Genomic DNA, 12,074 nt, shown 5'->3' on the forward strand with positions numbered 1-12,074 from the left:
AGAGGGAAAAAGAAAGAGATTTATTTGGGGAATTACATTTTGCCATTTAAAAACCTAATCCGCACTGCCCATAGAATTGTTTTAGGTGGTGATTTTTATTTCTATTTTTCATTTAGAATTATGATTTAGAATTTGGCCTCTGATCCTAAATATGTAGATACTGATCATATTGAGTAACTTAAGTCCTGTTGGATACCAGGTAGTAGATCAGTCACGACCAGCTTTAACTGGATGGTGGTATGGTTGACTGGGAAAGGGCCCTTTGCTGACTTCTTGCTGCTGAGCAACCTTGAGACAGCTGAAGTGGAAATAGATTGGCTGAAGTTTGACCCTCTGGTAAAAACCGGAATGGGTTCATCACAGGTCTGCCACTGACCAGATGAGTGCACAACTTGATGGTTCAGATCCACAGCAGTGGAAATCAATTTCTAAGTCCTGAACAGATTGTTAATCTCAAACAGTCCTGCTCACGTCTCTACCCCCTTGTAGATCGCAATTAAAATAGTTGGTGGTGTTTCCTTTTGGGGCCTCTCTGCACAGAATGCATTCATAGTTAAGCAATTCTAATTTTCTTCTGCAGATTTACTTCCGAGTAAGCGCGCTTATGCTGACTCTCTCCCCTTCGGATGCGACAGCTGCGCCTGCTGGCTTCGGGCCCCGCTCCTCGTTGAGGTCCTTGATCTTGTGCGGGGGGGCGGGGGGGCGGCTGGTTGATTCTTGCTCCTCAGACCCGAGGACTGAAGGTGGGGAGGAGCGCCACCCACGTGCTGTCAACACGGCAGATCAGGTATGTGGGAGGGTGAAGGTCGCAGGCAGAAAAGGTGCCCATCCCAGCCCGAGCAGCTCAGAAGACGAGCCCGAAGACGAAAGAGAACTTCAAGCTGATTTCAGCACCTCCGGGGCGGACAGAGGCCAAGCGCTGGCGAAGGCGAGGCGAGGGCGACGCGGCGACTTATGCAAGGCAAGTTGGGCAAAGCTGTTGAGTGCAGTCCCAGGCCGGTCTATCTATCCAGCCGTCCGATTGCATTTAGGAGCACTTACTCCAGGCTACCTGGGCAGAGGAGATCGTAGCCGTTTTAGCCCTTGACTTTTCACTGAGAAAACCTTCTTCTCCCATTTCTATTTCTTTTATCTTTGACATCCATCAAAGGGAAAACTTCTGGACTCTCTTTCTCTCCCCCCATTTATATCCTGCCTTTTCTCCAGAAAGCTCAAGGCTGCATTTATGGTTCTTTCCACTCCTTGCCTTTTATCCCGTGAGGGAAATTAACCTGAAAAAGGTGTACATTATGAAAATCACAGATATGTGATTGCCATGTACAATGTCCCAGAGGGTCCCCCCCCCCATGATCAGGAAATTCCATGTACGTATGAATCCTGCAGCATCTGGCAGCAACACTGGAACATGGGCAGCTGTTGGGCAGATGTGACTTACGTTCTAGTTGGTAGGCCTTGGCGGTGGAAATATTTCAATTTTTGTATGTTCACACAAGCTGTTCAGGAAGTTATTCTTCCAAGTTCTAGTTAATAGAGTAGAACCTGTCTTGTGGTTTTATGCAAATACAACAAAATGTTTCAAGAATGAGCCCTTGCCTAGAAAATATAACTGTTCTCTGGGATGTGTTCACCAATGATTTGTTTTGACAGATTGAAATGAGACTTTACTTCCAGAAGTGGGTAAGGAAGAGGGGAAAAGGGAAATGCTTGATGTTGCTTGCGATTCCTTGTTGTCTTCTAGTTCCATGGTAGATATGGCAACGGACCTCTTTGAAGACTCAAACTGCATCTGTTCCTTTGGGATGAAGTTAACCTGGGATATCAATGACCCCAAGTTACCACAGGTAGTGAACAAGACGGGAGATTTCAAAGAAAGTTATGCACTTAACAAAATAGTTTGGTAGACTACTTATCTAAAGGCTTTTCCCACACAGACAAAGCACATTTAACTGCTTTTTGCCATGTGATAACACTCCTGAAAGTGGTGGTTAAGAGGGCAGGATTGGGACTCAGGTGATCTGGGTCTAGTCCCTGCTCAGCCATGGAGCCAAATGGGTGAATTTACACCAGTCACAGACTCTCATCCCAACCTACCTCACAAGACTGAGAGCAGGAGGACGATGTAAGCCTCTTTGAGTTTGTTATAGAAAAAAGTGGGATATAAATCTAATAAATAAACTAAACCATAATGGCATGATTTCTGAACTGCATGGAATTGAAGCATGGCTTTTTATCCACATGTGGTTTAGAATATTTATTATATTTATATCCTGCCTTTTTCCCTTTAAGAAAAACAAGGTGGCTTACTTCATCATCCTTCTCTTCTCCATTTTATTCTCACTGTGAGGTAGGTTATGCTGAGAGTCAGTGACTGGCCTAAAGGTACCCTGTGAGCATCCTGGTTCACTGAGGACTAGAACCCAAATCTCCTGGGTTTCCATCCAGTTGAGCACTAACCACTATGCTACACCAGCTCATGTTGCCTTAATTTTGCCTGCATGCCTCTTCCAGCACAAGAGGAAAGGAGTACAGCATGTCCCTGCCCGCCACCCCCCAAAAAAGAAAACAAGAAAGAAAAGGGGAGGCGGACAAAATTACAAAGTGTGTGCATGGAGCTATATTTGCAGTTCTTTGCTATTTAAGAAAAGCACTTTTGATAACTTGGTCCTTTCATGGGAGAAGGTGGAAAGAAGGAGCAGAAAGCTACCAGGATTTTTTTTAAGCTTTAAAAAGAAAGTTCATAAAGGGGCTGAAAAAATACCATTGCTCCTCACTGGTAATGTCACAAAAAACACCATTAGGTCTTGGTGATATTTGCACAGCCACCAATGATAGATTAAATTGATTTCAGTGGGATGCACAATTCAGTATAAATAACCCCAGTGTTCATCTGGAGTGTACCTGTGAAGCCGATCCAGATGTAGATGCTGACTGGAAAGTTACTGGCTTGAGGAATTTTGTGCATTGGAACTCCGATTAGTACAGGGAGTTTGGGATTCAGTGGGTAATTAGTACATTGATGTTGCTTGCTTGTTTTTCAAATGCTGTCTTACATGGTTGTTTCCACCATCACCTTTTTTAATATAAAGAAAAGCACTGGGAGAGTTTCACATTCATGAAATATGCCACATATTAACATAACCTTTGCCTACTTTTCTTTTTTCCTTCTTTCATTCACCTTGGTTGCAGGAGAACAAACACTTTGATTGCTTCCAAGAATGGCCAGATGGCTACTTGCGATTCATCTACTCTAATGAAGACAAAAATGCTCAGCGGCATCTCAGCGGCTGGGCTATGCGCAACACTAATAACCACAACTGCCAGATTCTCAAGAAGTCCTGCCTTGGTGTGGTGCTATGTGCCAGAAATTGTACCCTGCCGGATGGGACAAAGCTGCAACTCCGGCCTGCCATATGTGATAAGGCTCGCCAAAAGCAACAAAGTGAGAGAGATATGTGATAAGAAACACAGAAACAGAGCAAGTCAGAAGGGGTCTCCAGGGCCATCTAGTCTGACCCCCGGCTCCAGCTGGCTCTGCTCATGACATGCCTACCATAAGGAAGGCTCCCAAATGGCTATATCGTTCCACTCTGGTCTGGGAGTCGAGGACCTTCATAGAGAGTCCTGTCTAGCAAAGGTTGTGTGTGGAGGAAATCTGCCTGATTAGATTTCTACCCTCAGCACAGCTCTATATTTACTTGGCTTTTCAAGTAAAATGTCTAAGCTAGTTCCCACCTCTCCAGTTCCTAGAGGTGAACCTTAAGGTTTGTAAAGTCCTGTTTTTGGCATTTATGAGATGGCTATTTGAAGTGATATAATATCACATGGAAAAATTGCACTCAGATCCATATCACTATTCTAAAGATGGTTCTAGCAGGAACAGCCTGAATTAAACGTGAATCTGTGAAGAATTTCCTACAAAAGTCTAGGCTCTATGTTCGTTAGCTTTGTAGAAAGAATGCATGGAAAAACTGCTCTCAGTTTAACTTTGACATGCATACTGTGCTTATAAAATGCTTTTTGTCTCATAAATGCCAAAAATTGTGGAAAGATGCACTTGCTTTGAGATCTTCCAGTGAATACTGAATTTATATCTCAGTCCTTATTTTCTATCTTGTTAAGCGAGAGTAAGGATTAATGATCTTAAATCAAAATCACAAAAGTTATCCATCCTGCAAATATCTTTCTTAGCAAAGTAAAGTTATGAAATAGCTCAGGAGGAATAGTCAACCTGGTATCTTCCAGATGTTTTGAACTATAATTCTCAATAATTTGCCATTTAACATGCTGACTGGAACTCATGGGAGTTGTAGCCCAAAACATCAAGAGGGTACCACATTGCCTATCACTTATCTGACTGTTGTTCAATCTCACTCTTTGGCGAAATGAAGTTTGTCTTGCTGAAGCTGGAAGGGCTGGTGTATAAAGAAGTGCTGGAAATCCCAGTGAATGTTACACAGAAGAAGAGCAGTTGGTGGGTTCAGAAAAGTATGTGGAATGAGAAAAGCTATCAAATACATAAATGTTTTAAAGCTATAAGCAATTAACATTTTGAAAAGGCTAGTAATGTTATAATTCCCTCTGTCTGAGAATCTACTTTTTTTTTTTTTTTGCTCTGCTTATGGGTTTTAAATTTCAAAATACGAAATACTTCTGTCTGACTTAACCCCCTATTAATCTCATTCTCAGACCCTGCAACGATCTCACTCTCTCTCTCTCTCACTCTTTCTTGCAGAAAAACATTGTCCAAACTGCAGTTCAGCCACTGAGCTGATACCTTGCAGGGGACACAGTGGCTACCCAGTAACTAACTTCTGGAGACATGAAGGCAAGGCAATATTTTTCCAGGTAAAATATGAATGAAACATGTGTTTCCTCTTCTTATACTGAGTGCTTTGGCTTTTGTGGATGAAAAACAGAATGTGCAAAATCATATCTACATTGTAAGATAATGAGAATTAATACTGGATCAACACTTCATTGCTTATAATAATCATGCATGTTCACATTTTCCTTACCCTTGTGAATCAAATATATTCTACTGCATTCAATGATACATCAGTGCAATACAGTTTCCCATATAATTGTACAGGGATTCTGCTCCTTCATTGTGCAATTTCACTACAGGACTTTTTCTTTTATTTTAAATAGATATTTACATTTCAGGACCCAAGTAAATGCCTGCCATTGTAGTTCAGAGTTTTACAAGCTGGCCTCTTGCTATTGCCACCAATTCTCATAGAATACTTGGAACTCTTCCGGTAGTTTGGCATAAGAGGCTTAGACATGGGATGGACACCAGCACTAGAAACAAAAGGAGCAAGTAAACAAGTTGGTGCATAAAAGAGACTTTTTCTACTATGGGAATGCTACTAGTTACTTTAGGGGTTCCAATAGATTGCTTTCTAACAGTTCCTAAAGGATCAAGAGGCACCATAGCTAACACAAACCTCAGGCCAAATGTCCTAAACCTCAGCTGAATATGCTCATACCAAGTCCAGTGGTTGGGTTGGGAAAAGCTCTCACTGAGAGTGGCTGCCAGTCTGTATGGACAGTATTGAGTTCAATGGGCCAATGATCTGACTCCATTTAAGGCTGCTCCCAGTGTTCCTGTATTGATATTTCTTCAGGCCAAGGGGATACATGACCATCCGAGACCAGAGAGTAAATCTGAGACAGAGGTCAGAAGAAGTGCCCTGAAAAAACAAACACCATCTTCTCTTTCAGCCCAGAAAAAACGGGTTCTGGATTTTCAGGTAACTTATATTTCTGCAGTCATGCTGGTGTGAAATGCCGCCAGTCAATCTGAATGTGAGCTACTGTGACAAAATGCACACACATGTATAAACTTCAAATAAATAAATTAGTGGGATTACAGCTGGCAGGGACATTGAATCGATCTTGTTTGAAGTTATGTTTCTGATAAATGAATTCCCGTCCACTTCACAATATAAAAATACATTTTTAACCTAGTATCAGAAAATATAGAGAATACTCAAAGGGATGCATCTTTGAAATGTTATATGGGGGTAATCCTGGGCCAGCTATATCTTGAATAGAGCTTTAAAAACTGGGGAAGTTCATGGTCAATGAATTTCAGAGCAGATTTTTAGAATCACTGCCTTGTTGTGCATTGTATCTCTCTAACCAAGAGGTGGGCAGCTTCAGCAGTCTGGGAAGGCATCTTTCCAGTTTATGAATTCTACCCCACTCTGTGGGATGCAAGCCTATTGCTGCCACTGAATTTTGCAGCAGGAAAAAAGGCACCAAATTCAGTGGCAAATCACTACAGAGACTCAAAGGGGCCATATTTAGTTTGCCTACTAGTCAAATTTGGCATTTTGGAGTCTCCATAGGAGTCTGTCACTGGATTTAGGCAGGAATTTTTTTTGCCACTGCCATATGGTGGCAAAAACAGCAAAGGCAGTACTCAAGACCATGGGGAGGCCTTGATCTATCCAGATATAATTGTGAAGGTAGAAATTGCATTACTGAAGATTATTGCAAAATTGTGGAATAAACAAAGTAACACAAGAAGGAGTTAAGTCTCACTCATACTGAGTTTTTCCACAGTCTTACATATAAGTACTGCAGGGAGAAAGCCAAGCTATCTCAACGGTCTACTGGTGAGTCAGCAGGCACCCCAGTGACTGCTGGAGAAGGTGCAGTTTAGTTGCTGTTGATGGGGTACTGTAGGGTTTTCCACAGGATTGCATTTAAATATTCAGAAATGCAAACCAGCCATCAGAGTAATGACCAGAATGTGTGAATTAGAGATCAAACATCTTTTGTATAACCACAACACAAAATGATATTCAATGGAGTCTGTTTACATTCAGCTGCATATTATCAAATGCTGAGTCACTGCGGGGATGAAATGGATTGATGTACATGTAGTTCTGAAGTGATCTCTGGTTTTTAGTATTTCCATTTTAATGTGGATAGATACATTTTCTGTTTAATTTGCTTAATGCATGATATGGCCATTCATTGAACCGGCACTTGGGAGACTTTTTATGGAAAAACAACTCATTAATGCAAGGAAAGTACAGATAAATTTAATGATTCTAAGGCAAATGCACAGAATGTCAGCACCAGTCTCACAGTTCATGTTCCACTGCCTTCTCCAGTTGAAGTTTCATTTGAAAACGAAACAAAACACAGATAAACAGCTGCAAAAAACAGTTAAAATCAGGGTCCCCAGCCATGAACACATTTGGGAATTTGAGAAATCGTTGTGGGTGTCATCGCAAATTGGCTCTCATGATGGAATGCAGCCATCTAATGGCTGACATGTGGGCACAGCTAGTTAGGAGATGTTGGGGAGAGAAACAGAAGGACTAGAGACCGGGAAGCAGGGGGAAACAGAAGGGGGTTCTGACCATACAGACCTTTCTGCTTTGTGCTCGTGCTTGTTTGCTCGCTCTCTGTGTCCCCCCACTCCTAGTCTCTATCTTGCTTCTACAAGCCCTTTCCCCACCCTTTCTCTTTCCTCTCTCTCCCTGGCCATCCTTTTTATTCCCTTCCTAGCCTTTCACTTTCTTTTCTACTCTGCCCTTTATCATGCCATTTCCCTCCACTCCTAGTATCTCTGCTTTGCTCTTCCACTTCTCTCTACTACTTTGCCTGGCTCTCTGCTTCCTGCCCACTGAACTGCTGAGCAGTGGCAGATTCGGGAACAGGAAGGAGAGCCTAGCATTGTAATATTTTTCATTTTATTATTTTTCTCTTTTTGGAAGGGGGTAGAGTGGGACAAGCTGCGTGGGTAGTATTGGAGGTGCCTGTAGGTGTCAAGGTACCCAAGGGTGCTGTGTTGAGTACCCGTTTTGGACTTCAATCAGCAACACTTGAAATACCCCTTTGCCATAATATTCCATGTGTGCATCCAACTGTTGTTTCGACATTGTTTAAAATTTACATTCTCTTTAGACAGGACCGTGCAATGAAAATGGTAATCACTTTCACTACTTTCAACATCTAGCCTGTGAAGAAGGACCAGAAAAATTCAGCATAATTACAGATACCAGCTTACCACTCCTAGGTCAATCTCACCATTTATTTCAAAATGCAGAAGCATACAACATTACTTATGAGGCAGCCAGCTTTCAAGGAGATATGGTATCGCCACTCCAGAAGTACCCAAGCCCCAAAATCTACGCATCTAAACCCGGTCGTGGCTATGAATATGCATTTCCTGGTTACATCAGTTCTACTTTGTATCCAACATTTCACAAAGATCTGATGGAAATCCCAGTGGATACCGATCATGTAACACTGAATGGACTTCAATGCCATGTCAACTTGGTAAATGTCCAGGAAAAGAACTTGGATGGACTCCATATGCATCATGGATTGAAACAGACCGTAGGAGAAAGTAATAATGGAGAAAGGATTAGTTATGAGCCATGTCCAGCCAATGTTAACCTCCCCCATTATAGTGAAGAATATGCTTGTAGATATAGCAGTCATTCCTCTCTGGAAGTCCCAGCTTTACAAACAGTTATAACTACAACTACCAAGATGTCCCTTGAAGCCTACAAGCCTCCCATGGCGAAGTGTAGTGACAATTTCTATGATGCAAAAGATCTTCTGAACTCTTCTCTAGCAGATAACATTTCTGGAAGTGTCTGCCCAGAGATCAACTTCCAAGTAGACTGGGGCATAGGGAAACCCCATTTGCTTGGTGAGCATTTTTTGACCAGTAATGAGACAGAAAATGCAGCATCAATGGAGGCTTGTCTGGAAGGTCCTCCTAACATAGAAAAAAGTTATACTGGATTTGAAGGACAGACATTCAGATTTGACAATACTGAATGCTAAGCCCCACATAGAGCAGTGTCAGATATTATATTTATATATAAAATATCCACTTGTTGGATTTGGGAGATTTGATCAAAACTGGAATGTAGCAGCAAGTGATATGCTAAAAAAAGCAACCCTTGCATTCATTTAACATTTTTGTTTGTTTGTTCACCTATTTAATACAACTGCTTGCATTAGCAATACTGTTCAGCAGCAGCTACTGTATTGTTAAGAGGTTCTTAAAATAAAACTTTTTTAAAAAATGTGTCTCATTTGTAAGTGAGCGCATGGGTCAGTTTGAAATTGTTCATCATGGTAAGAGAAGCAGAACCCTTTGATGTTTTCACCCCAAGCTAGAGCCAAGTCAGCTTTCCTCCAAGAAGCTCAAGGTGATGCATGTGAATGTAATCTTTATTTTATTTTTAACTTTATGAGGGAGGTTAGGCTGCAAGTGTGTGGGTGGCAGGGGGAGAGCTGAACCGCAGTTTAAGTCTTGCCACCAGACTCTGTCCTGGCCATCTGTGATTCAAGCTCTTCTCCATAACCAAACAACACTCCCCCTTCAACTTTATTTTAATAAAAATTGTCAACCAGCTAAGTAAGGTTGATTCTGCATTTGGTGTAGGACAGGCTAGACACATGGGCAGCCCCCTAAATTTAAAAATCAGTTTGCCATGTGACTTGAGGAATTGATGGCAGAGGAAACCTAGTCTAAAGCCTTGGGCAAAGAGTACCAATTTCAAGGTTCTTTGCATCCTGGATGTAGTCTCACAATAGCTGTAGCTATTTGATTTGGGCGGGGGGGAAAGGGGATCTTCTCATAAGCCATAAGCCAATTCATTGATACTACAAGTACCATGGTGCCATCCTTACCATATACACAAGTTTAAATGTTAGAAACAAAATATATTCATAGCATTACCTGTTAATTCACATTTCGTTTCTGCTTCCCATGTTAATATGATGGCTGCCATAAGCTCATGTCACATTTTATTGTGAGCATCTTTGTTTATTAAATTCCAGATTTAGTTGAAAAGGCTTAGCAAATAGAAGCTTTTAGAATCTCAGCTAGCTCTAACTGTAATTTCAGATGTGGAGGGTGGGGGGTTGGAATTCCATTATTAAATGACTATTGTCTAGAAACTTAACCTTTACATAGCAGCCCAGTTCAGTTCTTGTTCAGCTTAACAAAAACCAGAATGCAGCAACACATTCCAAAGAATACACTGATGCTCCTCCTGTTGCTGACTTTAGACATTTAAGAAAATGGCATTATATGTAGCATAATTGTATATAATTTTATTTAGAAGTAAAATCCACAAGTCAAGTGAAGCTTCCTCCCAAATAATATTACAGTAAAAATCATCATCATCATCATCATCATCATCATCATCATCATCAAGATCCCCACTTTCCAGTGGAAAACACTTGATGTGGTGTAATGTGAAAACAATCTGCTTGGCTTGAATTGGAAGATTTCCTTGAAGGGAAGGGAAGGGACGGGACGGGACGGGACGGGACGGGAAAATAAAAGAAAATCATAAAGCGTGAGAGCTAAGGCAGGAAAATGGTGCCTTCTCTCTTGGTCCCACTCACCACTGGAATGCAGCTGGTGAGTATTTCTCTGAAATTGAATTCAGCTTCAAGTGGAAAGAATTCCTCACCCCTGTTTAAAAGTCTCTTCCAGTTATTAACATAGGATTGGATCTAGAGAAGCACAAAAATAAGGACAGGCACTGAAGCATCCTTTCCAACCCCCTCCTCACCCCAGCCACGTGTGGTCCCATATAGATGCTCCTGAGATTCTGTATGGAGCAGAATAGTGTGGATGGACTGCAGAGGGCAAGATGGGCTGGGAAAGTTCCCTTGTCACTATTTGTCTGCCATTACAATTAGTAATAGTTGCTGATAACATTTCACTGATTTTATGATCAATGCATCTTTTCTGAATAGCCTCTCTCTAATGCTTCTTCTGCTCAAAGACCGGACTACACTTTTTTCTTCTTCTTTCATATTAAGGTTTATCTCTCAGACTCACCTCCTGCCAGGTATCACTATTGAGGAAACCTGCATTGCAATCTCTGGTACGACACCACAGAGAGAGAGGAAGGAAGCTGAAATGGGGCTCCTATCAGTAAGACAGAACTACATGCTGGTTAAAGTAATTACTTCGCATGGCCACTGGTGAATTGGCAAATAATTGGACATGCATTACCCGAAAGGAAAAGGGAGACAACAATTTGCATGTACAAATGTGCACTCATAAATGCAAATTTAGAAACTGCGGTTATAATTTGAAGTACAGTACTTCTCATCAGAATGTGGAAATATGTGATTAGGTGACCAGTGTGCTTACCTGTTAAGTCTTGCTCTCCATGTGTGGTCAATAGGTAGTGCCAAGGCCCAGCTTTTCCTTTGGAAGTTCTTTGTCTTCATACTGGTCTTGGCCTGGACAGCCCTTCACAACAATGATGTGTTCAAGACAGAGGACTGTCTTCTATAAAAGAGAGCACATGGGCACTCTGCCCAGCAGTTTCCAGACATTTTAACAAATGTCTTCACTAATGTCTATCAACCAAAAGAATGCAATACTAAGCAAAATAGTTTGTTAATTTGGTGTGGTACAGTAGCCAGGCTACTGAAAAAATGAGCCTGGGGAGACCCAGGTTCAAATCCCCCTCTGCCAAGGCATTTCATGTGTGCCCTTGGACCAGTCCCTGAGTTTTAGCCTAAGCTACCTTGTAGGGTTGTGTCATCAGGATTAAAACAGCACAGGAGTTCCTTGGAGGAAACTGTGGACTGTTAGAAAGATTCAAACTAAACTTCGTGGATGCTATTTACTTACCAAGTTGTCTGCAAATGTAGCCTGAAGTTGAGTTTTAAATTGAACAATGTTCAATTCAGAATCTGAATCAGCTTTCAACTAAGGTGGTATCCTGTGATGTACATAAGCCAAAGCGTAAAATGAGCAAGGGAACAGGTGCATCAGGCTGTTGTTGTTTCCCGTTTCTTTTGGGAAAATGCAAACTGCATTGCTCTTCATGGATCTTTTAGTTCTTGCCTATTATCTTTCATTGAGTTTCTTGGTTCACAGCAAAAGCATGGTACACTGCAGTTGTTATGTCTCTCGAGCAAAATGATGTGCTAACTGATCAGTATGTGTTGTTCATCCCATCGCTTTGGGAAACATGGCAGTTTTGTATAAACAACAAGAGGTACTTTCTAAGGTCAAGTTGGCCTATTATTTGTGAAATTTAAGAACTGGTACTAAGAAC

The 12,074-nt window shown here is 41.5% G+C and overlaps 1 protein-coding gene across 1 annotated transcript; it reads left to right on the forward strand.

Annotated features, from left to right (window-relative positions):
- Positions 1 to 1,751: 1,751 nt before the first annotated feature.
- On the forward strand, positions 1,752 to 8,817 carry GCM2 (glial cells missing transcription factor 2). The gene is made up of 5 exons (XM_044455209.1): positions 1,752 to 1,841; positions 3,187 to 3,439; positions 4,733 to 4,845; positions 5,628 to 5,753; positions 7,927 to 8,817. The coding sequence occupies exons 1-5, from the start codon at positions 1,752 to 1,754 to the stop codon at positions 8,815 to 8,817; spliced, it is 1,473 nt and encodes a 490-aa protein (XP_044311144.1).
- Positions 8,818 to 12,074: the final 3,257 nt, after the last annotated feature.

Source organism: Varanus komodoensis, unplaced genomic scaffold, assembly GCF_004798865.1.
Source record: "Varanus komodoensis strain SLA01 unplaced genomic scaffold, ASM479886v1 scaffold8, whole genome shotgun sequence".
NCBI lineage: Eukaryota > Metazoa > Chordata > Lepidosauria > Squamata > Varanidae > Varanus > Varanus komodoensis.

Coding starts and splice junctions, on each gene's coding strand:
- GCM2 (XM_044455209.1), top strand. CDS start 1,752: ATGGCAACGGACCTCTTTGAAGACTCAAACTGCATCTGTTCCTTTGGG. Junction 3,440..4,732: donor GGCTCGCCAAAAGCAACAAA/GTGAGAGAGATA, acceptor TCTTTCTTGCAG/AAAAACATTGTCCAAACTGC. Junction 5,754..7,926: donor AACGGGTTCTGGATTTTCAG/GTAACTTATATT, acceptor CATTCTCTTTAG/ACAGGACCGTGCAATGAAAA.